The 27,657-nt window shown below is 38.3% G+C and overlaps 1 protein-coding gene across 1 annotated transcript; it reads left to right on the top strand.

Annotated features, from left to right (window-relative positions):
- Window positions 1-194: 194 nt before the first annotated feature.
- NTAN1 (N-terminal asparagine amidase) lies at window positions 195-27,657 on the top strand. The gene is made up of 10 exons (XM_075179774.1): window positions 195-347; window positions 2,865-2,967; window positions 10,844-10,909; window positions 15,836-15,941; window positions 18,964-19,037; window positions 22,890-22,943; window positions 23,716-23,769; window positions 24,344-24,441; window positions 26,175-26,288; window positions 26,531-27,657. Exons 1-10 carry the CDS (start codon window positions 267-269, stop codon window positions 26,690-26,692), a joined length of 912 nt encoding a protein of 303 aa, XP_075035875.1. The 5' UTR covers window positions 195-266; the 3' UTR covers window positions 26,693-27,657.

Raw genomic sequence — 27,657 nt, 5'->3', positions numbered from 1 at the left:
TACTTGGATATACTACTCGTTTCTTTAACATAACGCTAGATTTATCTCACAGTTATTGTAATTTCCGTGGCTGCCAACTGTGAGTAGCAGGTTATCGTGACAGCGTAATGTGGAGGGAATGCCGGGAATTGTAGTTTTTCTCTGAATTGTTTCATACGGTCACAGCCTTCTGTGACTACAGCTCCCATGTTGCCAAGCGTGTGTGTGCTGCCTTGGCAGAGCTGCTGTAGAGGAAGTTTGGCAGCAGTCATTCAGAGTTTGCAGACATGCCTCTGCTAATTGATAGTAAGAGGCTCGATGTCAGACAGTCTACTGCACGGATAATACAGAAGTATCCTCAACTAAAGGTAAGGGTACGCTCCTTGTTCATACAGGGTGGACAGACATAGGGGTAATCCACACTAGCAGGCATCCATTGCAGCCGTGTAAAGACAACAGCCTTGCTATGTAATCCTGTCGTGTGCCAGAGATGACAGATTTATCCTGCAAGCACTGTGGTAGTTAAACAGCTTTCCTGTGCTTCCATCAAAACGCCTTTCTCCTTTGTAAATATTAAAAGTAGGTTTCCAGAGCCGTCATGTTGTATTAAATACAAGCCACTGAATATGTGTAAATCACATGGAGTTTTGCTTTTCAAGTGCATTTGAACCACAGTCAGATTTTACTATAGTGCCTTTTTCGGTGAGGAACGAAACTGTCCACTGTAGCGCTTGTCATTCAGATTTAAAGTATTTTTTATCTGCCTTGTTACATTTGCTGAAGGTTGCTTGTGGGTGTTGGTCGAGTCCTTTCCCCCAGGTCATCCTAATAATATGCTTACGAACAGCTGTGTTTTGTATATTGTAGTGTTCTGTCACATCCTCCTCCCCTCTGTCCTCAGATTAAATGGGTACATTGTCAAACGACCAAACTAATTTTTTCTGCAGAAGTGGAAATGTATTTGTTTGTGTGAATCAGCAGTATAATCAGTAGGTGAACATTCCAGATAATCGGCAGTGCAATCTGTAAATCCTCAGTATGTCTTAATCTGATTACACACTACAGGTTTTTTATCCAACTATCCTGTCAATCACACGATAAATGGCCATTTGGTCAGATATTACATTATTCTGTATGCTCCCGCTATCATGTTTTATTGTACAAAGCACATTGTATCATTTGATTTGGTTTATAAACTTCCTAAAAATCCTGATCAGCGATGGAACAATGTCAGGCAAATGTGGAAGAGTGTAGGCAGATCTCTATAGAGTGTGCAGAGTCAAAACCTTTTCAGCAGATGGTTATGACAGATGAAATGCACAGATCTGAAGGTAAATCGTGTCGGTGTGTACACATAAATCTGCATGATCATCGGGATGTTAAGTCGTTGGTAAAATCGTTACAGAAATCAGATCTGCAGTACTTTTCTGTGGTGTGTATCCAGCTTTATACTGTAAAGCTGGGTACACACCTATGTAGTTATTGTGGAAATCACACCCGTTTGTTCAATGCTGCAATAGTATGTACGCTCCAACAATCATGTATTCTCGTACCAAAAACACATCACATATTCTGATTTGGTTTTCTAAACTTTAGAAAAATTACAGTCAACAAATGAGCAGCACTGGGGTCATGAGTTCGACTCCCGACCATGGCCTTATCTGTGTGGAGTTTGTATGTTCTCCCCGTGTTTGTGTGTGTTTCCTCTGGGTGCTCCGGTTTCTGCCCACACTCTAAAAACCTACTGGTAAGTTTACGGTCTGCTGATAAAATGAACACTAGTGTGTGTGTGTTAATGAATTTAGACAATAAATTCCAATGAGGTAGGGACTGATGTGAATGAAAAATATTCTCTGTACAGCATTGCGTAATTGGTGGCGCTATATAAATACATGATGATGATGATGATCTCATTGTGTACAGTTAAACTGAGTTCTTATAGTTTTATTTACAAATATTGATATATACATATGGTTTCAGATATGATTACAACACTCTAACAGGTCATTTATGTACTGTGTGAAAATGCAAAACGTGCACATAGCAGAGCTAATTTTATATTATGGGATTATGCATATGACTTATTACTATAGAGTCTTTACAGGATAGTGAATTATAGTCACAAACAAGTTTCTTCTGTTCTCTAACTCTTCCTCTCCCCACAGATTTTTCCTCCAGTGTACACATTTTATGCTACAGTTTTTATCACTGTACACTTTTTTTTGTACTATTCTCTGTGCTGTTTTTGGTAACCATTGATTGTGGTACTTAGCAACTGTTTACATTTGTTTAATCACAGCTGAAATTCTGACATCATATTAAACACAAGTTAACCCGTGCATGATACTCATGCATTCTAGTCAAATCAAGCTACTTAAGGTGTTAAAAAGGTTCTTGTCATGCATTTGGGCCATAGCCCAGGCCTCAACCACCAACCACTCCCCACTGTCACCCCCGGCAACCACCAACCACTCCCAACTGTCACTTCTCCTTCAAGAAATATATATATATTTTAAATCTTTATAAACACTTTTAACAATTAACAAATTAAATTAACAAATTAAAAACATCTTAGTATACCAAATTTCAGCCCTTTCTGAATTTTTTTTCCCACACACACTAAGAATTTAGTAGGTGGCGCTGCAGCTTGGTTTTTTTTTTCCGCACACACACACACACACACACACACACACACACAGACAGAGAGACTAACACACGCCACTAGACATTTTTATATTAGCTTAAGTATAAAACGCCCAAAAAATAATCCATACTTATTTTTCTATTTTAATGTTCAACATCACAGCCAAACATACATTTTTTTTCAAAAACTGTATATTATTGTTAAACTTAAAATTAATTTATTTTTTCTTTTTATTCACTAGGAGCGAGCCAAAGAATTAACGAGCCAATCTACGCAAATTTTTGGACCTGATGGTTTATTATATGTACAGCAAAGGGAACTGGCTGCAACAACACCAAATGACAGTATGTATATTATTGTTTGACAAAATTCCTACTCAGAGGGCGCCACTTCCACTTGAACCCCTGTTTCAAATCTCCCAATGCCTGGTTAAAGTCGTTGATTAAATTATCATGTCTGCCAGGTAGTGTAAGAAATGAAAATAGCTGTTTTGCCGAAAGTAACTCGCCAGGGCCATTTCTCGCTAGCAACTACACAAATTGTCCCTTTCAGTAAGAGGAGACAGCCCAAAAAAGTGCCCAAGTTCCCAATGAAAACTCTGACCTCTGCCAAGAGCCCCAAAAAGGGCAAAAAACTTGAGCTGTTTTAAAATCTTTCACTTCCTATCTGATGTGATAATTTATTCACTGACAAGCTTGGCAGTGGGTGATTTGTAACAGTGGTTCACCTGGAATCAGTGTGGCCCCGATGAGTTACAGTAGCGCCCATATAATTCACAAGTACTGAGCTTGACATCTAATGCATTATTTCAATGATAAATCTTCAGTCGTTAGGTTCAAGGGTGTCTTCAATATATAGATCCCATATGTCTCTTCTACAGTATTGGCTTTTTTTTTTCTTTTTTAAATCATTTTTTTTAAATTAAATTTAATTTTCTGCTTTCTCGCAGATAGAGTATGGCCCCTGTAGGACTATCGGCCAAATGTAAACTGTGTCTAGTAGCTCAGTGGTCAGCATTGCTGCCTTACAGAGACGTGTTTTATTCCAAACATACAGCACTCTCAGTGTGGATCTTGTATGTAGGTTTCCTCTGGGTGCTTCTGTTTGATTCCTCTGTCCAAAACCATAATGGAAGGGTAACTGGCTGCTGATAAAATGGAATCTAATGTGTGTTTGTGCGGTAGATCATTTAGACGGTCAGCTCCAATGGTCAGGGACAGATATGAATGATTAATATATTCTTCTTAAAAAGGATGTGTAACATGGTGACACTGTATAAATAAACAATAATACTCTACACATAAATTGCTTATTTTTTCAGGAAATAGAGTGCATTTTTTCTGGAATGCTTTTTGTCTAGAGCATTTTCAGAGATGCATTAAAACATGTATTTAGCCTAAGTTTGGCTTATATAAGTACTCGTGAAGAGTGTCTTATTATTATTATTATTATTATTATGGCAAAAGAAAGGGCCAAAATCCTACTTTTAAAAGTATAAATGTTACAAAAAATTCACAAAGTCACATGTGCATTAACAATAATCTGGTTTACAATGCACATATTAATAATATGCATGTGTGAGGGCGCTAAGAAGTCATAATCTTACTACTCTGCTATTTTGGGTGCAGAGAGCCAGTGCTTCCCATAGAGCTTTACAGTATTAAGTATTAGGTTAGCAAACTGACAGATGTCATACATGGAGCAGTTGCTGGATTTGTTCTGTGTAGTTTGTGGAGCATTAAAGGGACAACTAGCTTGACATTAAATCTAAGATATCCTATTACTTGTTATTAGTGGTTGTTCATCCTAAATGACTTTCTAAACCCTCACAAGCATTATGATGGGGAGGGATCATGTTCTCCCTCCCTCTCTCTCTCAGCTGACACCAGCATATATTATTCAGAATAAGCACCAACAGTTAGGGTGGCAGTATCGACTTATTGTTGCATGTCATACAATCATGTCATACAATTACTAAACTATTAGCCAGTCACTGACTAAGATATGATCTTGAATATTGTTTTACTAGTCCCATTAAATTATAGTTTTTATTTTAGTGTTCTATTGTAGTCAAGTTCAATTCAACATGACTTTTCTTTGACTGCTATGGTTACACTCTTTGTATGACATATGCTGCAGCTCTATATGCTACATTTGCAATTCTAATTACTTATCGTTAGTAATATCCATGGGGAAAAGGAAAAAGGACACATTGGGACCATGTCTGTTCTGTGTCACTTGACTCTGAGAGGAATATGAGTCTATTCGAGCACCTCTGGGTGAAATGTTTTTGTATACGCTGGATACATTTGATATAATGTGTTGACAACAGTAAGCCACTACTGATATATGCTGGACAATGTTAAATTATGTTGACAACTATGTCCACTTCTGGTATATGCTGGGCATTGCTGAATATAATATATTGTCCACTGCTAGCACATGCTGGGCATTACTGATGTGTTAAGCAGTTCTGGACAAAATGACTTGTCCGCTGTTTGTTCATACTGGCACTGATGACATAATAAGTTGAGTAGTGCTGGGTTTAATATGCTGGCTATCTTATGTTTATACTCTGTACCATACGTGACTGAACAGTCATGTAAAAAAAAATACACATTTGCCCTATTAAAACCACACTTGCTGCAGTGGAAGAAATGCCACCAACTGGGTTGGATGCCTGAAGTGTGAGCTTTGTGATGAGTCATATTTTGAAATAAACTGCTTGAACCACCATTGTTATCCTTTATTGAGGCCATGTATATATTAGCTGAGACATTTGGGATGCTGAAGAGCAAACGAAATCCAGATATTGCTGAATTTTACTGGAGTCCTGGGGCTGGAATCCACCATCTCCTCCCCTGAGCAAGATGCCTGTATCCAGACTTCATGTGCAAGCCAAGCTCAGTATTCTGATTCATCCACAAGGCATCTAAGGCCTGAAAGGTCTTCTCGAGGATTTTAACCAATCTTCTTAAGAAATCAGATCCTCACTCAAGGATTTTATCTGAGAGATCAGAGTGGTGGGTGGACAGGCAGCATTGGACATCTTGCCATCCTAGAGATAGCTGAGCTAGAGGATTGACAAAGAGATGCAACAACATATGACTGATGAATATGTTGGAGGAGAACCATCAAACTTACCTTTAGAAATTATTCATTAAAATCTATCTAGATGGAGTACAACACCAAGCTCCCATTGATAGGCTGCAAATTGGCCTTAAACGCTATACACTGGTAGGTATTATTCCCAAGACATGTTATTGTTTGTGTACACTATGTTAAGGAGAAGGAAACAATACTGGTGGAGTCCAAAGATATGCAGTTTGTCTCATTCCAGGGTTTCACCTTAGAGAGAGATACCATGGTATTGCACAGCTCACTTTGGCCAAACAAACCCTCTTGTGACTGGTTTTCACAAAGCTCATGGCTGAGGCCAATATCTCTAGTTATGCCAAAGAACTTAACCTGCTTTCTGTGGTGCTTCAGATGTGATTGTGGGTTTCACACTTCATACCTTCTGCATAGCATCATCTCACATGCCCATGCTAGGTATCTCTGTTCACCTTTACCTCAATGATAAGCCTATACATCCTTTGGGACCACAGGGTGGGGGTCTTTCTGATAGTGTGTGTAAAAAGGGATGGCGCCAATATAGAGAAGTATTGCTGAATTTGATTGGGCCTAACCCACATAGATGTATGATATAAAACATAAAGGTTTACCGGAGACATCTAGTAGACCTCTTATTCAGGGTTCAGTTCTCTTGTGTACAAAAGCCCAAGTTGAGAAGCAAAATAAATAAAATAAGCTAAAAAAATGTTTATAAATACAACTTCAAGGAAAGTGTAAATTTAAAATGTAATAAGCCACTTATCTGTGGTGTGTAAAATGCTGAGTAAAGAAATCTTCTTTCAGTCCATCAGTAATGTCCAGTATACTCTGAAGAGCAGCAGAAAAAATGCTTGGCAAGTAGTTTTACTCATACTTTTACTTTCATCATGGAAAGAAAATGTTCACCAAAAAATCCAAAACCCCTATGCGTTGATCAGTCTGTATTCCTCTGATGAAGTCTATAAACGTGTCGGGTACTTGAACATGCAATAGATGTCATGCTGAGGTAAAGAGACTTGGCAAGCAAGTTGTTTAATATTGTTGCCCATGGATACAACACAGACTGCTCTCTAGATACATTGCAGTGCCAATAACACAGCAGAGCTAGACTGTGTCCAGGTATAACATCAGTGCCTGGTGATTTAAACACATTGCTGAAAAGCTCACAAGGTCACTAGAATGATAAAAGCAATATGTTTATTAAAAGTTGCAGAAAGGAGTGTATACATGCTGTTCCATAGCTCGCATATATCCGTGCATGACCATACCTAGAAACTACTGGGCCCCATAGTAAAATTTTAAAGTGTCTACCACAATAGACTGTCACCCCTCATCAAAAAAAAAGTTCACCTCCATTTATTAAGCCATTTCTGTTCTGGTAATTAATGGGTGGTTGGCAAGCCTGGCTGTACAAAGCCTAAAGTATTTTTAATTTTGTAATTTTATTTGACGTTATCTAAACACTTTATACTGCCGCTAGTGTTTCTGAATTTACTATCACACTTTCCAACTTATCCCCCCACAACCACTGTATCAACGCTCTTTTACAGAACTTTCAATATTTAAAATGATCAAAGGGAAGCATAAGAATTATTATAAAATAATACATCAATATACAGGGTCGATGCTATTATAAATTTGAGTCAAACATACACTTTTAGGAGCCAGCGGAACAGGTCATCTATTCCAATCAATACATCAGACCCAACAGAGGGACAGATTGTATAAAGTATATGAGGAAAATGGTCTAAAAAGTAGAGGATTTTGCATTTAATTAATAAATAAAAATATACATATGTTTATGGTACACCCTGTTTCCCAGCCTGACCAGTTGTCCACTCTTGTCTCCCACATTACAGTCTCATTTCTTCTACAGATAAAGACATAAGTGGGGCTCTCTCTGTTTTTTTGTTAATGAAGAATCAAAACATTCAGGGTTTGCACTTTTGATAGAATAATTATTCAAAAACTTATCAATCAGTGCAGCTTTCAAAGCCCAAATTGCTTAGTGACAGAAGTGCATGCAGTGTATCTTTTGGAATCTGTACTGAAAAATATGCTTCAAAGGCTTAGCTCAAATAAACTAATACAAATACATAATACTGCATATATTTAATGTAGCCAAAGAAAAGAAACAGTTGTTGTATTCAAATTGTGATCTTCAATTTCAATAATATTTAGAAAATCTAAATGCAAATAAGGGTAGAGATAAAATAAACATTGTGTCATAAATACAAACTGTCCACTCCATGGAGGGAAAAGATGCTGGGCATGTCCCATGAATTACCAGAATTCCAATGTCCCTCTCTACTCCCCAATTAGGCCAAATATCTCCTACTGTCATATGTCTTTAGAGGTGTAAGGGAGCGTCCTTCTATAATCCATATTGTCTCTTGTGGCCAAGTGGGAAAAATAAAAACAATTTGCAGTGCAAATCCCGTGCCCTGATGACTCTGTGTGCAGTTCAGGGCAGGTCCCTGATGGTAGCATCATACTCCTCTGAGCTCTGGCAGAGATAAAGAGTTCAGTGGAAGACAAGAAACTAAATGCTCTTAGGCATAATTAAGGCTGGTACAGGTCTGTCCCCAGTGAGAAGTATAGAACAGAAAATGTTGTTGCTGTCAAACAATATAACAGCTGCTGACAGTGGTTCAGAGGCCTGTTAGGAGCATTCAGCCGGAGACTACTGCAGGGCCCCATATTTAGGTCCAGTAGCAACCACATGGGCTACTATGGCTATAGTTCTGCTCCTGGATACAGTGAAAATGAAATCTCAATAAAAAAAAATTTGCCTTGAAAAAGCTAAGAACCAGCGAAACGCGCGTCGGTTTCTCTGGGTGCTCCCGTATAATGTCCATCTGGAACTATATATAAGAATATATAATTAATCCCTATACCTGAATATTTGAATAGATATATAGTACTCGTAATAGAGACTGATGGTTTGGTAGATAGCTATACTAGTGCCGTTGTGCTTGTAAAGCTTTGTTGGTGATTTGCTAGCGATCAGTATGATTTTCACCATTCAGCTTTACTATGTCCACGATAAAACATGAGAACCTAGTTAATCGTTTTAACCTACAATTTTTGTCCTACTGGAAAGAAGATTAGGACATTTAAACAGAGACTGTTAGACAGGTAGGGGATTTACAAGTATCTATAGCGCTTATATTCCCGTAAGAAGTGGTAATTACTTGACAGTTTCTAGTATGACTTTAATCATCTGATGTGCCATTAGGAGAATAGCAATATTAGCGTAAGAATTATATTGGCTGAGTTCAAGATTTTTCTGAGCAGCGGTTCTATATAGTTAATCACATTCATGTTATTTGCTGCATACTATAGAATAACAGAAACATTGTAGGCAATACATAATAACACAAGTAGCACAGAGGGGATACATATCCTCAGGCTCTTGGGATTCATTCAATCTATTCAACTTCCAAACGACCTATGGCCAAAAATAATTGATCAGGATGGTTACATAACACATCTAAGGGATAAACCGTCTAAAGCGAGATATATATAATAAACTGTCCTGCAAATAATGAGACAGTTTGTCTCACTATCTAACCTATTCATCTCCCTAGGATATGTGAGAACGTTATAATTGCTAGAGACGATTGGGGACATCCTGTGATTTTAAACACATTTATTCATCACCCATACACTTGTTTATTTTATTTCGCTGAGATTTTAACTTCATGTTTTTTAAATATAAAATAATAAAGGTTAAGAATTTTAATTTCAATCGATTACCACTATAATTTGATAAATGAACCATTTATTGTGGAGTGAGTAGTGCGTTATGTTTCTAAAACATTCTTTCTTCTTTCATTAAACCCTCTATCGCCTGATGAAAGCCAATGCTGTGAAAGAAGCTGTAAGGCTGAGAATTCTGACTTATTGTCTACATGTCATTTCTTCAGACGTAGCTGTATTCCGTGGCAGCACACTGACTAGCTGTGCTTCAGTTTTTATTTTAGTAATATCTTGCCAGTAAAACCCGTTCTTTATACATGTTTCAGGCCTGACACCTAATGTAACTGCATCCTGTTTTGTTGTGTAATATATATATTTATGTATTCTGTATAACAAATACATTGTAAATACAATATATCTAGTGATGATGAAAGGACAAATTTGTGCATTGTGAGAAAATTGTAATGTAGACATAAATAACAACGATAGGAACATGTGCTTAGTGTAACAATAGGTGAATAACAATACTTGACCTTTTAAAGTTGTGCGTGATCATTATGGGCATTAGGTATATGGTATATACGGGCCCCTACAAGCTATAATGTGTGTCTAGGCAAAGTCGTAACATGTATGGGCATCTAGAACTTAACTGGGTTTATGACTTGGACTGGGATTTGAACTAAATGGACTAATAATAAAGTTTAGGATACGTGGTTTAGATGTTGGACTAAGGTTTGGATTACTGTTAGGATTAATGTAATTACGAGTAACAGTTGTTGCAACCAAGATAAAATTACCCTTTCTTGTCAAGCAACTAATTTGATCCCTTGTTTAATAGAGATTACTTTTTATTAAAAATAAAGGTCTCTTGTTTTTATAAGCTATTTTTGTATCTTCACTCACCTGCTTTCCATTTCTTTTTATATTTCATTAATGTAGTTTGTAGATAATGTTAAAATAGCAAGAAATATATTCATAACAATTAATGATGTGTCAAAGCCCCCAATGCTACAGTTCACAGGCTCCGCTTTTATTACACCTTGTAGACCAATTTGACCCCCAAATAGCTCAACCGAGTCACCATTTGGATTGCTCTTGTGTGATTGGAGGGAGGGAGTGTTACCTGTTCACTCTGTTACCATGGAAACTATTCAACTCTTATGAGTGTTGTACTTTTCTCGCTAGAAAATCGCTGCATGTAAAGTACTATGGCATCCAGCTTCTCAAATTGGGCTTCATAGTCTAATGATAAGTGCCCGTCTGCCTAGTTGTTAAGATGCCCATTGCTAGAGCTACCCATTGACTGGGATTGTCTAGCACTTCTTATATTGCAGAAATTATTTAACAATATTTATTAAAAAAAAAAATAAGCATATGTGTAATTTATGTTTTTTCGTTAACCAGGCTCAATTTCTTTTCTTGGATCAGAAGATGCAACTACTTGTCACATTCTAGTGCTCAGACACACAGGTACAGTATACACCGTGTTAGCAGAGTCTATTAGATGGAATGTCTCATGTCTCTGGAATATCATGAGGTCTAGTCAAAATTGTCCTATAATGTAACTTATACCATGCACCAGATTTATGTCTCTCTCTCTCTCTCTCTATCTATCTATCTATCTATCTATCTATCTATCTATCTATCTATCTATCTATCTATCTATCTATATAGTACAGTGAGGGAATGGTGTGAAGGGCTTTTAAATGGATAGTAAAGTGTTGAAAAGCCACTAATTCTAAAGTGTTTTTCCAATATAAACATATTTTTTTAAAAATGGCTATATGCAATGTGTTTTAATATGTTGACCTATACAATACTGTGTAGGTGTGGGAAAAATGATGCAAAGTAAGAGTGCTTTCAAAAATAAGTGTTAATAGTTTATTTTTTATCAATTAACAAAATGCAAAGTGAATGAACAGAAGAGAAATCTAAATTCAATCATTATTTGATGTGACCAGCTTTTGCCTTCCAAACAGCATCAATGCATCAATTCTTCTAAGTACACTTGCACACAGTTTTTGAAGGAGCTTGGCAGGGAGGGTGTTTCAAACATATTGGAGAACTAACTACAGATCTTCTGTGGATGTAGGCTTGCTAAAATCCTTCTGTCTCTTCTTGTAATCCCAGACAGACTTGATGATGTTGAGATCAGGGCTGTGTGGGGGCCATATCATCAGTTTCAGGACTTCTTGTTCTTCTTTACGCTGAAAATAGTTCTTAATGACATTCACAATAACTGTATGTTTGGGATTGTTCTCTTGGTGCAGAATAAATTTGGAGCCAATCAGACACCTCCCTGATGGTATTGCACGATGAATAAGTACCTGCCTGTATTTCTCAGCATTAAGCACACCATTAATCCTGACCAAATCTCCAACATTTGACAAATCTCACAGTTTATGTGCCCGAAAAACAACGTTGATGTTAGGTAATGATCCTTTTAAAACCGATAGAATGATTATTGGCGCAAGGTGAATAACAGTCTTAAGATCACCATTATTGCCCTTTGCTCTGTCATCTTCCAAGTGCACTAACAAGCCACAATGAAGCTACCAGCATTCTGGCTGTTTGGCTTGGGGACACATGTAATCCAATTTGACCTTAGAGCTATGTGGCTACATAGAATGATAATCCTGACACTCGTCCTGAGTGTGGCCACCTTGTAGAATTTGGGCGGCTGACTTCCGCGTCACGTGATCATGTGACACTGCCGGCAGGTCACATTGGATACCTGGGGGAAAAGTGAATGCATTGTGCTCTCCTTCTTTCCTCTGTGAAGCCCCTTTGAAGCAAGGGGAGCTGCATATTCAGCCATTCACCTCTTTAATGTTTGTTATCACTGCTTTGACACAGTTGGATTAATAGGGATTTTGTACTACTAAGATTGACTGTAGATGCAAAATTGAACCAGAGCAACCAACCAGCAATTCAGTTTTTATCTGTCTAATCAGGGCCTGATTAAGGGTTCCAGTCTCCCTAGGCTAATACACCAATTTCCCCCCTCAAATATTTGTGCTCAATCAGCTACAAATCTGTATTATGTGTCTAAATTTACTACAGATTCAATTATTGATTGCTGATAAAAATTATATTTTTATTGAAAATGCTTGATTTTATTTTTGCCTTCACAGTATAGAAACACAGACTACTGACAAAAGTAGGAAGTTATAAACTAAACATATACCAGCCCACTTTGACCTCTGTATGTAAATTATAAAATATTTTTTAATACATGACACACATCATTTTGCAAACATATTAAAATATCATACTGCCCTTAGGGAACTACATGTTGACTGAACTTATTACAGTAAAATTCTGCATTCAAATTTAGATAAATTGCACCGTTCCTCTTGCCTGATCTTGCAGCGTAGACTACCTGATGTTCTCTTGCTTTTTCTTGGAGCTTTGTTGTCAGTTGGCTTGCTTCAGGAAACTTGAAGCCCCCCACAGCCATTTCATCACACTCCCAGTGGTCAATTTATGATCATCCAGTGATTTCATCACCCATTCAACCAGTCACTTGATCACCCATCCCCTCAGCCATTTTGTATCAACCCTCAGCAGACAGTTTGACCCCCCCCCAGCCATTTCATCACCCACCCATTCAGTCAGTTGCTCACCCCCCCAGCCAATTAATCACATCCGCTTAGCCATTTTTTCAAGCCCCAGCAGCCAATTTATGAATCCCCCCAGCCATTTAATCAACCATTCCCCCATGCCATTTGTTAAAGAACATGTATTTACTCCATAATTGCGCACGCTATCTTCTTCTTTTATTTTTTGATACACTCGTTACATTGCCGTATGCATTTACGCTTTCCCTCGTATGACACTCCTACTTCAGACATTTAAACCTAATTTACTGTATCACACAAATTTATTTATATATATATATATATATATATATATATATATATATATATATAATATCTCCTGTATCAAGACATTATAAATTCATTTCATAACCACAATGCAGATATATATGTATGAAATAGAATCTTTACTTGTACAATAATGTAATAATATAATTTCAATAACATAATCTTACACAAGGTACATATAATAGATGGCATTCTGTGTGTAGGTACAATAACTTATTCATTTCTTGTTAATTATGCATGTGTGTGTGTATGTGCATGTGACTGTGTGTATGTATCTCAGACCATAATGAAACTTCTTCTTACAATGTAGTCACCATCCAAAATGGCTGACTTGCCAAGCTTTGTTACAAGCACATGTTGGCTCACAAGGCCTCACTTACTAACAATGTAAAGTCAGGACAGACCCATTACTCATTACAAGCAGTATTAGCCAGTCCACCACAAATAGCTCTCTATTCAGCATTTATCACACAATGTCCACTAGTATTTCTTGTCTAACATGGGGGGAGATATCTACAAACTTCACAGCAACATCCAAAGAAGTCTTTTCATCTTATCACACATCTGTTTAACTAGTAACAGTTACACACATAGGGGGGAGGGGATGAGAGCACAGACCAGCCAGACGACTTTCCAAATACAGTCCGTATTAAAACCAACAACCAGAACTTTAATATATATTTAGTGTTACACAATACAGTATGAATCTTTATCTAGTAGATATTCACAGAGAAGCCAAACTACTGCTACATCAAATACAATACTATTCAAGTATGATGTCTATTGTATTGGTACAATCAAACTCCTAAAGTATAACTAATTTCAAACCCTTAAACGGCATCACTTAAGCACACTAACATTTACTACAATAACATCTAATTCTATGACTCTCCCATGCAACTTCACTTTCTATGCTTACAGTGTTACCCTAAACAAAACCCTTCTTAAAAGCTACACCACATGGTCTGTGACTTTATAACAAAGTTTACAACACAGTCTATTGTAGCTCCTATAGTCTATAGATAAACCATTTAAAGCACTAGGAATCGGAGCCGGATTTGGACCTCAGGGGGCCCTAGGCAAGATACTGGTTTGTGGCCCCCTCCCTGAAAAAATCCATACCATTATAGTTTTTTAGCATAATATATACCCATATTCAGGGGCTGGTTGACAGACTTTAGCCCGGGGGGCAAGCATATAGCACTGGCCCATAAGTAGCGGCCGATTTTTAAAAGGTGGTCTCACCGCCGGCCCTGGGAGGGCCATCTGGGAACCGCTGGGCCCTAGGCAATTGCTTAGTTTGCCAAGTGGTAAATCCGGCCCTGCTAGGAATACACAGAGTACATTTTACTCATATTCACAATGTTAGCAGAGCCCTATTAAAGGGCTCATATATACCTTACTATTTTTCAGTCCAAACAGGGAGAGAATCCTTGGTGTGTGTCTGTGTAATCAGTCTGATCCCAAAAGGCAGTTTTGTCTTCAGAAGGTAATTATAAAACTTCTGTGGGATGGGCTGATGTATCTGATTGGAGACCAATTCTTTTGATATGTAAATGTTCCGAGCCTCACCGTTCATTTCAGACAAAAGCTTATGTACTTTGATATAGTGGGAGAAGAGAGACAAGTGATTTAAGGAAGGAAAATTATATATATATAATATTAAATTATATATATCTTCTTCACCATTCCATCACCCACCACTCCAGCAAATTCATCAACCTCAGCTATCAACCAGTGGCCAATTCATGCCCCCTCCAGCCATTTCATCCTCACTTCCCAGACATTTTATCACCTACTCCTTCTCCCTGATATTTAAACTGCACAACCTACCATCCTCTCTTCTGGCACTGCTCCTCATCTTATTTAGTCTCTAGAATTTTTTCTTCCTTCTTGACAGACAGCCAGCAGCATATGTGATTGTGTGCTTAGTCTGGTCACGTGAGATGAGGTAATCTCACTAGGCCAAGCTAAGCGTACCGCTGCCGCACTGGCAGGACAACTAACAGCAGCGGAGTTGTTGTTAGCTGCATAGTGACAGTCGGGGCCTCCTTCTTTAGACCAGAGGTGGCCCCAATGACTCAGGAAGATCGGAGTTCCCGATCACTGAATTTTAAAAAAAAATAATTATATATTGTGTCGCCCCTCCCAAGACCCAGCGCTCCAAGGCTGCAGCCTGATCAGCCTATTGGCTGAGCAGGCCCTGTTTCTAATTCATGTTAAACGATGAAAGAAAGTGTCTGGTTGCTTCAGTACAAATTTTGCAAATAAATGCATGGTTAGTAAGTGATCCCTAATATGTTCAAAATTGTAGATCACATTTGGGAAATTGGTTATTGCTTTGCAAAATTTTTCTACCATTACTAGAAATCCCTGATCCAGGCAGGGATGTTATTCCTGTAATGTTGTGATCACTATTGCATATATTGGATGCATAAATGAACCATGTTTGTTTTGTTTACTAATATATTTACTTAGTACTGTATACAGATTTTTTTTTTTTTTTTAGGAAGTGGAGCCACTTGTTTAGCACATTGTGATGGATCAGATACTGAAAAAGAGGTGGCAGATGTTTTATCTTCAGTGAAGTCATTATCACAAACCTCTGAGGGAAGGCAAGTTTCAGTCTGCATTATATAAGATTAAATATCTGTTAAATATATCCATGTCTTGAACGAGTGATGAACAGCAGACTACCGTCAATATTGTTATTTGTAACCTGTTGCCACTGGTGCTCAGATTTCAGTAGCTGCATCCCATCTCAGTATGTATGTTTGTATATATACTATATGTGTGTATGTTTGTATATATACTATATGTGTGTATGTTTAAGTATATCCACTATATGGAAAAAAGTATTTGGACACTTAACCATTACACCAACAGGGACTGTAATAACATTGTATTCAAATACATATACTTGATCCCCTTTTGAAGCGATAACAGCTTCCACTATTCTTGGAAGACTTTCCACAGGATGTTAGAATTTGTGCCCATTCTTTCTGTAGAGCATTTATGAGGTCAGGCACTGACATTGGACGAGAAGGCTTGCCTCGCAATTTCTCTTTCAGTTCATCCCAAAGGTGTTCGATGGGGTTGAGGTCAGGGCTCTGAGTAGGCCAGTCAAGTTTTTCCACACCAAAATCATCAAACCATGTCTTTGTTGTCCTTGCTTTGTGCACTGGGGCACAGTTATGTTGTAGTAGAAAAGGGTGTTCCCTAAACTGTTGCCACAAAGTTAGAAGCATAGCATTGTCGAAAATGACTTGGCATGCTGAAGCATTAACATTGCCCTTCACTGGAGATAAGGGGATTAGGCCAAACCCTGATAAACAGCCGCATACCATTATCACTCCTCCACCAAGCTTCACAGTTGGGTCAGGCAGGTAACGTTCTCCCGGCATCCTCCAAAACAAGACTCGCCCATCTTACTGCCAAACAGAGAAGCGTGATTCGTCACTCCATAGAACACGTTTCCACTGCTCCACGGTCCAGTATCTGTGTGCTTTATACCACTCCATCCGACGCTTGGCATTGGTCTTGGTGATGTGAGGTTTGCATGCAGCTGCTCAGCTATGGAAACCCATTCCATTAAGCTCCCACCGCACAGTTTTTGTGCTTGCGTTAATGCTAGTGGAAGTTCAGAACTCTTCAGCTATGGAATCAGCAGAGTGTTGGCAACTTTTACGCACCATGTGCCTTAGCAGTCGTTGACCCTGCTCTGTTATTTTATGTGGTCTCCTGCTTCGTGGCTGAGTTGCTGCTGTTCCTAAACACTTCCACTTTCTTCACAATAATGATTTTTATTGAAGCTTTTAATTACATGGTACAAAAAAAATACACAGTAAAATATAAGGGGAATGAGGAAGAGGGGAGGAGAAAACGGGAGGAAGTACATATCAAAACAATCGCAAAGTATAAATCTGAACATCTTAACATATTGCGACTCATTCGGTTTATACCATGGGAAACAATCTCTAGAAATTACTGTGACAAATTTAAATTTATAGGGAGACTCGAAGGTTCTGGCCGGGTCGGAGTTTTGGAGACCTATTGGTTGCAGTCGAACCAAGTGTGGAGATGAAGCAGAAGAGGTGTACGAAACTCCTATTGCTTCCATTTCACAACTTAACTGGACCTTAGAAATTATTTTGGCTATTGAAGGTAGAGTGGTAGATTTCCACGCTTGGGCTATCAATGCAGAGGTTGCTATAAAAATGTCACCTTTGACATACCGTTCTCCTAATAGAACTTATGGAGGAAAAAAGTGTAAGAGTGCCACATCCAGAGTTCTAGCGATCAGAGTTTGAGTGACCTTTGATATTAAGGTAAAAACCTCAGCCCAGAGGGTACGGACCACGAGGCAGCTCCAAAAGATATGAAAGATGTCTCCTATATCTCTTCACTTTCGCCAACTGGCCATATCTTATGCAGTCTTTCTGTAGTCATATACAGTCTATGGATTAGTTTGTAGAGAATATCCGTGTGGTTCATACACTTGGACATCCGATGGGCATTTTGGTAGATAGTGTCCCATTGGGTCAAATCAAATACCCCGCCAAGATCTTTCTCACAAAGTAGTTGGGAGGAGGCCTTCACCGGTTGATTCCTTGTATTAGAGTGAGTGTACCAAAAGGAGATGGCTGCCTTATTAGCTCCAGTTGACAGTCTGCTAAAGATGAGGGCTGGAGGGTGTTGCAAAGAGAGGCGTTGTATACGCAGGGAAGTTGACCAATGTCGGACTTGGAGGTACTTATAGAAATCTTGATTAGCGATTTGTAATTTTTCCCTCAAATGTAAGAAGGGTAATAAAGATGAGTCAGAAGGGAGCGTTTTAATATTGGTAATACCCCTAGAGTACCAGGACAGGCTTAGATTATGTATAAGTTTAGCTAAGGTGAGAAGGGAAAGATTAGAATTGGGAGAGTGACCACATTAGAGGTCTTTACAAACTTGTCCCAAATTATAAGAGCATCACTTGTAAGGTGTAGTAAAGCAGCCTGAGTGGGTCTCCAGGGTTTATGGATCCAGAGAAGGTCAGCCATTGGGAATGTATTGTTAAAGCCTCTCTTCAGGTCAACCCAAGGTTTATGGGAACTTGGAAGAGACCAATCTCGCAGCTGTCTGTGCCGTTCGACAGTGTAAATTTATCTGAGGTGAAGCTATTGCTATATACTGCTGCTGATGCTGAAGGGCCCCTATACAGAGCTAATATGGATTTGAGTATTTCACCACTAAAACCAAACCAGGCAAGGACCCCACTCATATAGCCCCAATGTAGCCTGTCAAAGGCCTTTTCCGCATCCAATAACATAATTAACAGTTCGTGGTGGGGTTTATTAGCTTGCTCCATAAAATTGATCGTTTTACGTGTTATCGGATGGTTGTCGTCAGAGGACAAAGCCAACCTGATCCCTGACAACAGGTCTGATTGAAGCACCTCAACTCAATAATTAACAGGTGTGACCAAATACTTTTGTCCATAGTGTGTGTATATGTACATATGTGCGTGTGCGTATATGTGTGTGTGTGTATATATATGTGTGTGTGTGTGTGTATATATATATATATATATATATATATATATATATATATATATATATATAGACTTTAACATGACTGTCCTCTTTTCACCAGGCTAGAATTGCACATTGTTGGAGGTTTCAATGATCAGCGACAACTGTCACAGAAACTTTCACAACAGCTTCTTAGTAAGTTACCTAATTGTAAGTAATTTGCGTGTGAATAAAACCTCTGTCATTCTCTGATCTTCCACAAAATGTGATATTTGGTGTATATTATAATTAAATTCAAGATATTTTTTATATGCTGGATAGATTATTTGCACCAGCTTTATACAGTAACTGTCTTTGTACTATAATAGAAACAAGTGTTAGATTTTCACTCAATTTAAAGCCTGTTGCCAAAGGTTATATTGCTTTTTGGCTTTTATTTCTTCTACAAATGATATTTCTCCTTTAGTCTATCTGGGGGACACTGCAACCATGGGATTGTATGAGAGAACATGGAGTAGGCACTCAAATAGTTAACTTATTTAACTTCCTGCCGACAGGCTATATCCCCTCTGCAATCCCCTGCAAACCTCAGTGTGTTTTGAGTGCCAGTGGAGTAGGACCTCTGGTGTGCTTTTCTTGCTAAGATAGACATTTGTTTATCTGATAGTTTCATTTATTTTATTTTAATAGCGGTGCTGGAACAAACACACTACTCGCTATTTTCGGCTGGGTAGTTGCAGTCGCTGTGAGAACAGCAGAGGCTCTCACTGACTGCATTTTTCTCTTCCCTACAAATGCTGTCGGGTAAAACCCGCGGTCATATTGTTCTGAGGACCGTTGCTGCTCTGTCGGGCATAGAGCGCTGGAATCCAGCTTGTGCTGTTGCTGATGGGCGGCCCAAAGACCCGCAGTCACATAATTTCTGAGGTCCGGTGCTGATTTATAGGGCATAGAGCGCCGGCACTCAGCATGTTTGCAAGTGCCATCTTGGGAATGTTCCAAGTCCCCTCCTCAAGAGTGGGAGGGCTTCCCTTTAGAGTGTAGACACCATGCTGTGAGCCAGGAAACCGACCTTATCCGCATTTATTACAGAGTGCGGCATACATACATTAAGTGGTGCGAACAAAGTCTAATTTTCATCTTTCCCGTATCCTAGCCTTTCTCCACGATAGAGAAGTGATTATTTAAATTAATATCAAGACCCACAGAAATGTACAATGTATAAGAAAATCCTGCACCTAGGGCATAAACTGACACTAACCATAATTCCCACATGAGAGGACCATTATCATGAAATCTTGTATAATGATTTTAATCTAAATACCCTGTATTCATGTCTCCTGGCTACATCAGTACATACTATTATAGGGAGAGTTGTAGCTGTAATTTGGGTTAATGTCCAAGCATTTATATACTAACCTTAAACTGCAGTCTAAAGTATAACAGGAAATCTATATATTGCATATCTCACCGTGTTCACATAAATCCACAGGTATCTCAGTAATACGAAGTTCCCAGGAATAAAAATATATATATAGATTTTATGCATCTATCTCTCACTATGGTGGCTTAGTGGTTAGCACTTCTGTCTCACAGCACTGGGGTCATGAGTTCGATTGTTGACCATGGTCTTATCTGTTTGGAGTTTGTATGTTCTCCACAATCCAAAAACATACTAGTAGTTTAATTGGCTGCTATCAAATTGACTTGAGTCTGTCTGTGTGTGTGTTTTAGGGAATTTAGACTGTAAGCTCTATTGGGGCAGGAACTGATTTGAGTGACTTCTCTGTACAGTGCTGCGGAATTTGTGGTGTTGTATAAATAAATAAATGATGATTATGTGAACTGAAATGTCAAAGGGTCATTCAATTATACCCTAAAAGCTTGCAAACTATTAAGTAAGCATTTTTTGAGTGGTTGTCTAGTAACACTACTTCAAGTCTCATTCCTACTACCGGTAAATAAAAATTAAAGGGGGATAAATAATAGAGGGTTTAAAACACTGTATGGATTCTGCCAGGAGACGCATAAAGCAAACTTAAAAAATAGAAATACATTAAGAAAATTGTAAGAAACTTCCTTCAGTTATATCATGCCCGGAAAAGTGCGCCATGTGAAAATCATTATTTTGCTTTAAGTGGCTGGTGCAGAAAGAGTACTATGCCAGTTTTACGTATCTTGCGTGAAATCGTGCTGTGCATTCCCAGGCAGTTGGTTGCACTCATATGCGCTTATGCAGATTTTCCTGATTCGGGTAGTTGTGCCTTCTTGGGGAAGGGGGAAGGAAGGGTTTTCTAACATAGACAGTACAGTAAGGGCATGTTCGTGCTATTCCGAACTGATACAGACTGGGATACAGACCCATATACATGTGTCCAAGCTGTATGATTTGTGGATGGTCTAGGGCAGGTGCAGTTGGTGATGTTGATGGTTGCCACTGAGAGTGAACCACTGTTTGACTGTTGACTGTTGCTGATAGGTGTTTTCTTTGTTGCAGATGCATACGTTATGCTTCTGTATGTGGTTTTTTTTCAGCATTTTTTTTAAGAAGTACATGAGAGGGTATTGTTTCTGAAGGTTTTTGAAGTTGTTTTGATTCCTAATAGAGAGTGTATATTTTGTAAACCAAAGGTTATAAACATGGGCATAAATGTATGTGCTGTATGCCTAGCATAATAAGGCTGCATATGCTACAGGTGCACATGCATGTATCTTGCAGCTTTGCATATACTTGCAATTGCAGCTTATTTAGTGCAGGCAATTTGTGCATGACATTTAGGAGGCAACTACGACCAACTCTGCATCAGGCACTTACATAGCAGGATATGGGCAGTGATCACCTTTGCATTGCAGCACAAATTGTCTTTGGACCTTGAACACTGCCATCAGCAGTACTATTATAAATAAAACAAATATTCAAGACCGATAAAGCGCTATTGATCTCTCACAGGATAAAAAAACAAATAAGCAATACTTATACTTAATTGTGAGTGGATGTCCTTCTTATACTTTCAACCAGGCAATCCAGGCGATATAATGCAAAGAGAAAAAATAATAGTGCTGCACTATAAAACGCATGATATAATCGGTAAGGTGTTGAAGGCAATCTCAATGGGCCTCTTGTGATCCAAACAACAATATAGGTGATGATTCCCCTTATGTGGGTACACTTACAAGAGACACCCTCATGTTGACACATACAAATGTGAGGTCGTGTGGATGGACACCTCCTAGCATGTGTATCCCCTGTAGGTATCCCACTTACTAGATGTATTCTTGTAGCAGCCATATAACTCAATCTTTAGAGGATTTGTTGATAAATATCATTTGGAGAAGGGACAACCACTACTAGAAAACAATGTATGTAGTGCAATATGTTATGACGTAAAAATGTATTACACTAAATAATCACAATAATAAGATAAAACACGAAGTACAGCTTCTCCTACCAAATTTGAGAAAAGGCAATTTGTCTAGTAAACAAAGATGTTATCCTGGGATAATTACTGCAATGATGCATCCAGGTGTTAAATAAAGTAGGTTCCACTGTAGCTGCCAGGTAGCTCCTAACAACGTGTTTCAACCCAAGGATGAAGGGTCTTTATCAAGGTAGGTGCAGACTGGTGTAACATTGAAGAGATTTATAGTCCAACATATAGGTCACATGATCCCAACATCACCACAATGTATTACATAAGTATTGCTCATTTGGTTTTTTTTGTCCTGTGAGAGATTAATAGCGCTTTATATATCTTGAATATTTGTTTTATTTATATTACCTTGGTCAATGTCTGTATAGTTGATGTAAGACTGATTTGGCTGCAATTGATAGTGAAGCGCTTCTTCAGTTCCTTCATTCCTGTTCAGCATTACTATACTATTATTCCCCCTCCCTGACCATCCTTTATTTGTTTGTTATCTAACATGGAAATAAAATGCTATTTACATTAATAAAATAATGCTCCATAATATATTTATAGCCATACTGTTTAATGTTTGTAATTATCCGTTTCTATCTGTGCTTTTTAACAAACTGTTTTCTTGCAGAGACATTTGACACACAGTCAGAAGAAGTACACCTTGTCACATTGTGCGTCACAGGTACATGACTGTTATAATAGTTTTAAACTCAAATGTTGTTGTTTTGACTAAATACATATTGAAGCATATACTTATTGATCTAGTGTTTTAATGGTTTGCCCAAAAGGAACGTATTACATTGATGTCCCAGTACTTCAAAATTTTGTGAGTCTTTCACCTCATGTTAAATGGGGCATGTAGAAACCAGATCAAATGCAGTCACAATGTCCAATAAATTGGTTTTCCTGGAAATGTAGCAAAAAAGCCCAAACTGTTTTTCCCAGCTAAAGATTTAATCTTCTTTTTTTTTTTTTAAACTAGTTATTTTAAAACCACAATAACCGTTTAAATGAGTTTACAAACATACTTTCAATTCAACAGCCTGTTGCACATGGTACAAGAATTCAAGCATGTATGATAGAGTAACATAACTACAGCAATGTGGTGAACAAGTGGGAATAACAGTGAAAGAGGTAGAATGGGCTCATGTACAGAGGATAAATGAAATTATTAGGATGGTACTGGGGCATGATGTGGGTTTGGAACCACGGTCTCCACACCTTCTGGAATTTGGGCACGGAATCATTCGGAAGGGCGGTGATATATTCCATTCCATGGAGGAAACCCACCAAATGCGATTAAAAAGTTCTGTCCTCGAGGGTGGTGTGGGGAGCCAAAACTGTTTTTAAATGTACAACACCATGTTTATGTAGAAAAACACTTTTTGGTGGTGTTCTGCGGTTTTCTAATTAGTAAATCTGACATATTATTCATATATTTTCTTTTATCACAGAATTAAATGACAAGAAGGAGAATGGTATTCACCTTCCAATCATTTATGGAATAGGTAAGTGTAAATAAAATGTTGATTTGTTTAATTTATGCATCAATAGCATATAGTTCACTTCAGTTTGTCAGTGGTGGAGCGCTGTAGATATATAAAATCTAGTAAAATCACCTGTCTGTGACCACTCTCAGCATAAAACATTGTAACGTCTCTGTCACTCTGACACTGAATCAGTCAGTCATTGGAGAAATTGTTAGACTGTGTTAGATTTCAACCAAATTGGCTGACATCACTTTTTCTGTGATAAGTTGCAGCTTACGCCAGAGGCAGAACTAGCGAGCTGTGGGCCCCGGTGCAGGGAGGTGGGAAGGAGGGACCCGGGGCCCCCGACTCTCTCCATCTGCCATGCACTGGGCCCTATTATCACCATGGACCCTGGCGTATGGCACTTGCTGCGCCAATGGTATTTCGCCACTGGCTTACACACAATCATTGTGTTTGTGAGCAACTTAACCCGTGAACATGAAAAAAATGATATAATCTATGAGGAGAATGTCATGATTTTGCTTCACATCCAGAAACGCTTGAATTGTGTTACAAACTGTTTTTCTATTTTTGTTATTTTTGTTTACAGCAGTAAATGTTAAAACTGGAGAAATTTTCAAAGCAAAATTTCAGGACCGACAGCCAGATGAGGACTTGAGATCTGCGTACATCCTAACTGGAGGAAATGTAAGCGTAATGAGTAGATGCTTAGATAACAGACACTGATATTTTGAGCCATATATTGCCCAGGAAATTAGGAGGTGAAACAGTGGTATTATATGAAACTAGGCAGGTTCTGACAAGCTTATTGCAGGAAGCATTCCGTTTTTTTCTGAGATATGTAGCAACAAGAGGTGGTTTGAGTTATGTACTGTACTGTAGCAACACAAGAAGAACCAGACAAATGTATTTAAATATCAATAAAGGCATGATGCCTCCTTAATTCCTTGAGGCAATTAATAGCAGAATGATGTAAATGAAAAGAAAAAGTTAAATTAATGAGGGGGAATCCCAATGGAGAAGTGAGGGTGGTTCCACCTAATATACCAAGTACATAGGGAAAGCACAGCAAAAAATACACAAGATCATCAAAGTAGACAGCAAATTTGAGGCGCAAGATTAATTGTGTGCTGGGTAGAAAAATGGTACAAATGGCTTACAACAGAAGGATGGGGGGAGATCTCGTGGTTACTATTCTATAGAAGTGTCATTCCTGCATTCACACACATCTGTATGACGATCGTCTGCATGAGATATTAATGCTATTTGTAGCTACAAGTTAAAATTGCAAGGAGTGCATTTATGTTTAACACACACACTATCTTTTTTTTTTTTTTTTTTGTTATTGCTGTTAAACTGTGATGGGCAACGTGTGGTGATCCTAACCCTATGGTCCCCAGCTCTGTGTCCCTGCTTTGACTTAGTCTCTGTTTTATATCATAAAGCAGAGACAAAGGTGTATATTTACTAAACTGCGGGTTTGAAAAAGTGGAGATGTTGCCTATAGCAACCAATCAGATTCTAGTTATTTATTTAGTACATTCTACAAAATGACAGCTAGAATCTGATTGGTTGCTATAGGCAACATCTCCACCTTTTTCAAACCTGCAGTTTAGTAAATATACTCCTTAGACTGACGTGATTCTGCATCACATGGCATCACATGGCATCACCCAGCATGTAATCAGAAGAGGAAATGCATTGCAGTCTGCGCCATGTGGTCTTCCTCTTTGGGCAAAGTAAGCAATATGTTTTAATGTAATAATTACTGGCCATTAGATTAGTAGTGGGCAGTCACTGACACGCCTAGTGAGAGTGGGAATGTGGGGATTTTTCTGACATGTGGGAAAGTCTGAAGGGGTTTTGAAGGGTATGTCAGTGGGAGGATCGAGGGCATGTAAGAAATTTTGGGATGGATCATGTGGCAGTTCAGAGGTCATTTCGGGGCTGCCTTTTTTAATGACTGACATTAAGGGTAACGTGCAGCCCTTGAAGTGTACTAGCTTTCCCATCACTGTGTTAAAAGGACAGTACAAGTTGTCTTATAAAATAATACCATTCATAAACTTAAATGTAAAGGTTTCCACATACTAACAGATGTGATATGTTAAAAACTTGTATTTATACTTTCTTTGCAGTCGTGTGCAGGTTATTGTTTCTGATATCACACTTTCATACTGAGAGGACCAGAGACAAAATGGAGCCAGAAATCATAATTGTGCTGGACTGGTGCAATGTCACCTGATCTAGCGCTAGTCCTTTGTGTAGCCATAATGACAAATGTCCCCCACCCCAACAAAACACTGCCTGTAGTCTTCAAGAAAAAGTAAATATTCTCTCATACATGAGTGTGAGAGAAGTGCTTTCACTTTAAAATACCAGCCCATAAAATAATGTAAGTGTTGGTGTCTTTATTTCAGATGGTAAATATTTATGATGCCAAAGCCGAACAACTAAATATTGGACCGTATTCCTGGACTGCTTTTCCAAACATTGACTTTTGGCTGGAGCAGGACGACAAGCAGATTTTACATGTGAGTAAACTGTTCCGGGTGCGCTCAGTTCCACAGCTGAACATTTACTATGTAATGACTCATTTATTGAATTGCTATTTTCATAACGAGTGTAAGCTTTACTTGTAACTTCTACATGTAGATCTTCTGCCACTGAGATGTAGAGGAGCTGCAGAATATATCCGAGCAGATACAAGTATTTTCCTGCACTGTAATAGACAGTAATGGGTAGGCTGATCACTGTCCTCTCTTTTATTTTACAGTGTTTTTCTACATCCCCATTGGCAGAGCCTCCACATTTTGTCCAACATATGAGATCAGCACTCCAGTTTCTGAAGGACAATCCCCGTCATATGTCCATATTTCCTGATGGAAAGCCAAACTCTTATAAGAAAAAAGCTAATGGTCTATGGGAAAGGATTTAAAACTTGTTGGGTGTTACTCTTCCCTGTGTGTACTGTAAATATACCCTAAACTCCAACATGGACCATGCTGCTTTATGTCTATGCAATTTCCTCATGACAATGTATGAACAGCCATTTTGTTTCTGATTTAAGGCTATTGACCTAAGTATAACAGAGCTAGTATTGTATACTTCTTTATAATACACAAGTGGTGCTAATATATGTACAAACTCCTGTAAAATCAGTAGAAACGGCAAGTTCTGGTCATCACTTCAGTGTTAGGAAAACTTGTGTATTATAAAGTATAATGTACCCTCTAGTGTTCATTGAGTATTAGAGGTCAACCTGCTAATGGTGTTATGATCCAATAATTAGTCTACATAGGTTTTCCTGAGGTTTCCCATGGCAAATCCTGAAAGTACTTTTACTTTTTCCAGGTCAGAAAACTACTAGATATCTACATCAAGACATTGATTAAGTCACGTGAATTTTATCTCTGTGGCTTCTGTCTTTTTTTTAAAGTAAAATTTTAAATGTATAAAACAATTCACAAGTTCTTATAATATTCCCATTAGAGCTCATTTTTAATTGCAGGTTTTAGAACTACAGTTTGGTTGGATTGTCTGAATAACAACAGACTTTCTCTGACCACCTCCATGTTATATAACGGGCAGTAATATTGAATGCTACTTGAACTGTACAGTGGTTAGCAATGCTACCTCCCAGAGCGCAAGGGTCATTAGGTCCATTCCAACCACTATCTGCGTGGACTGTATGTTTTCCCTCCTCTGGATGCTCCGGTTTTTTTCCACGTTAGGTTATCTGGCTTCTGATGAAATTAATCCTAGTGTGTGTTTGGGAATATAAATTATAAGGTCCACTGGGGCAGGGACTGGGGTGAATGATTAAAAATGATCTATAAAGCGCTGCATAAAATGTAGGTGCTATATGCAATAAAACTTAATAAATATTGAACAGATATCCCA

Source organism: Mixophyes fleayi, chromosome 7 (assembly GCF_038048845.1).
Source record: "Mixophyes fleayi isolate aMixFle1 chromosome 7, aMixFle1.hap1, whole genome shotgun sequence".
NCBI classification, from domain to species: Eukaryota; Metazoa; Chordata; class Amphibia; order Anura; family Limnodynastidae; genus Mixophyes; species Mixophyes fleayi.
The sequence above is the reverse complement of the archived record's forward strand: the minus strand, read 5'-3'. Positions and strand labels throughout refer to the sequence as shown.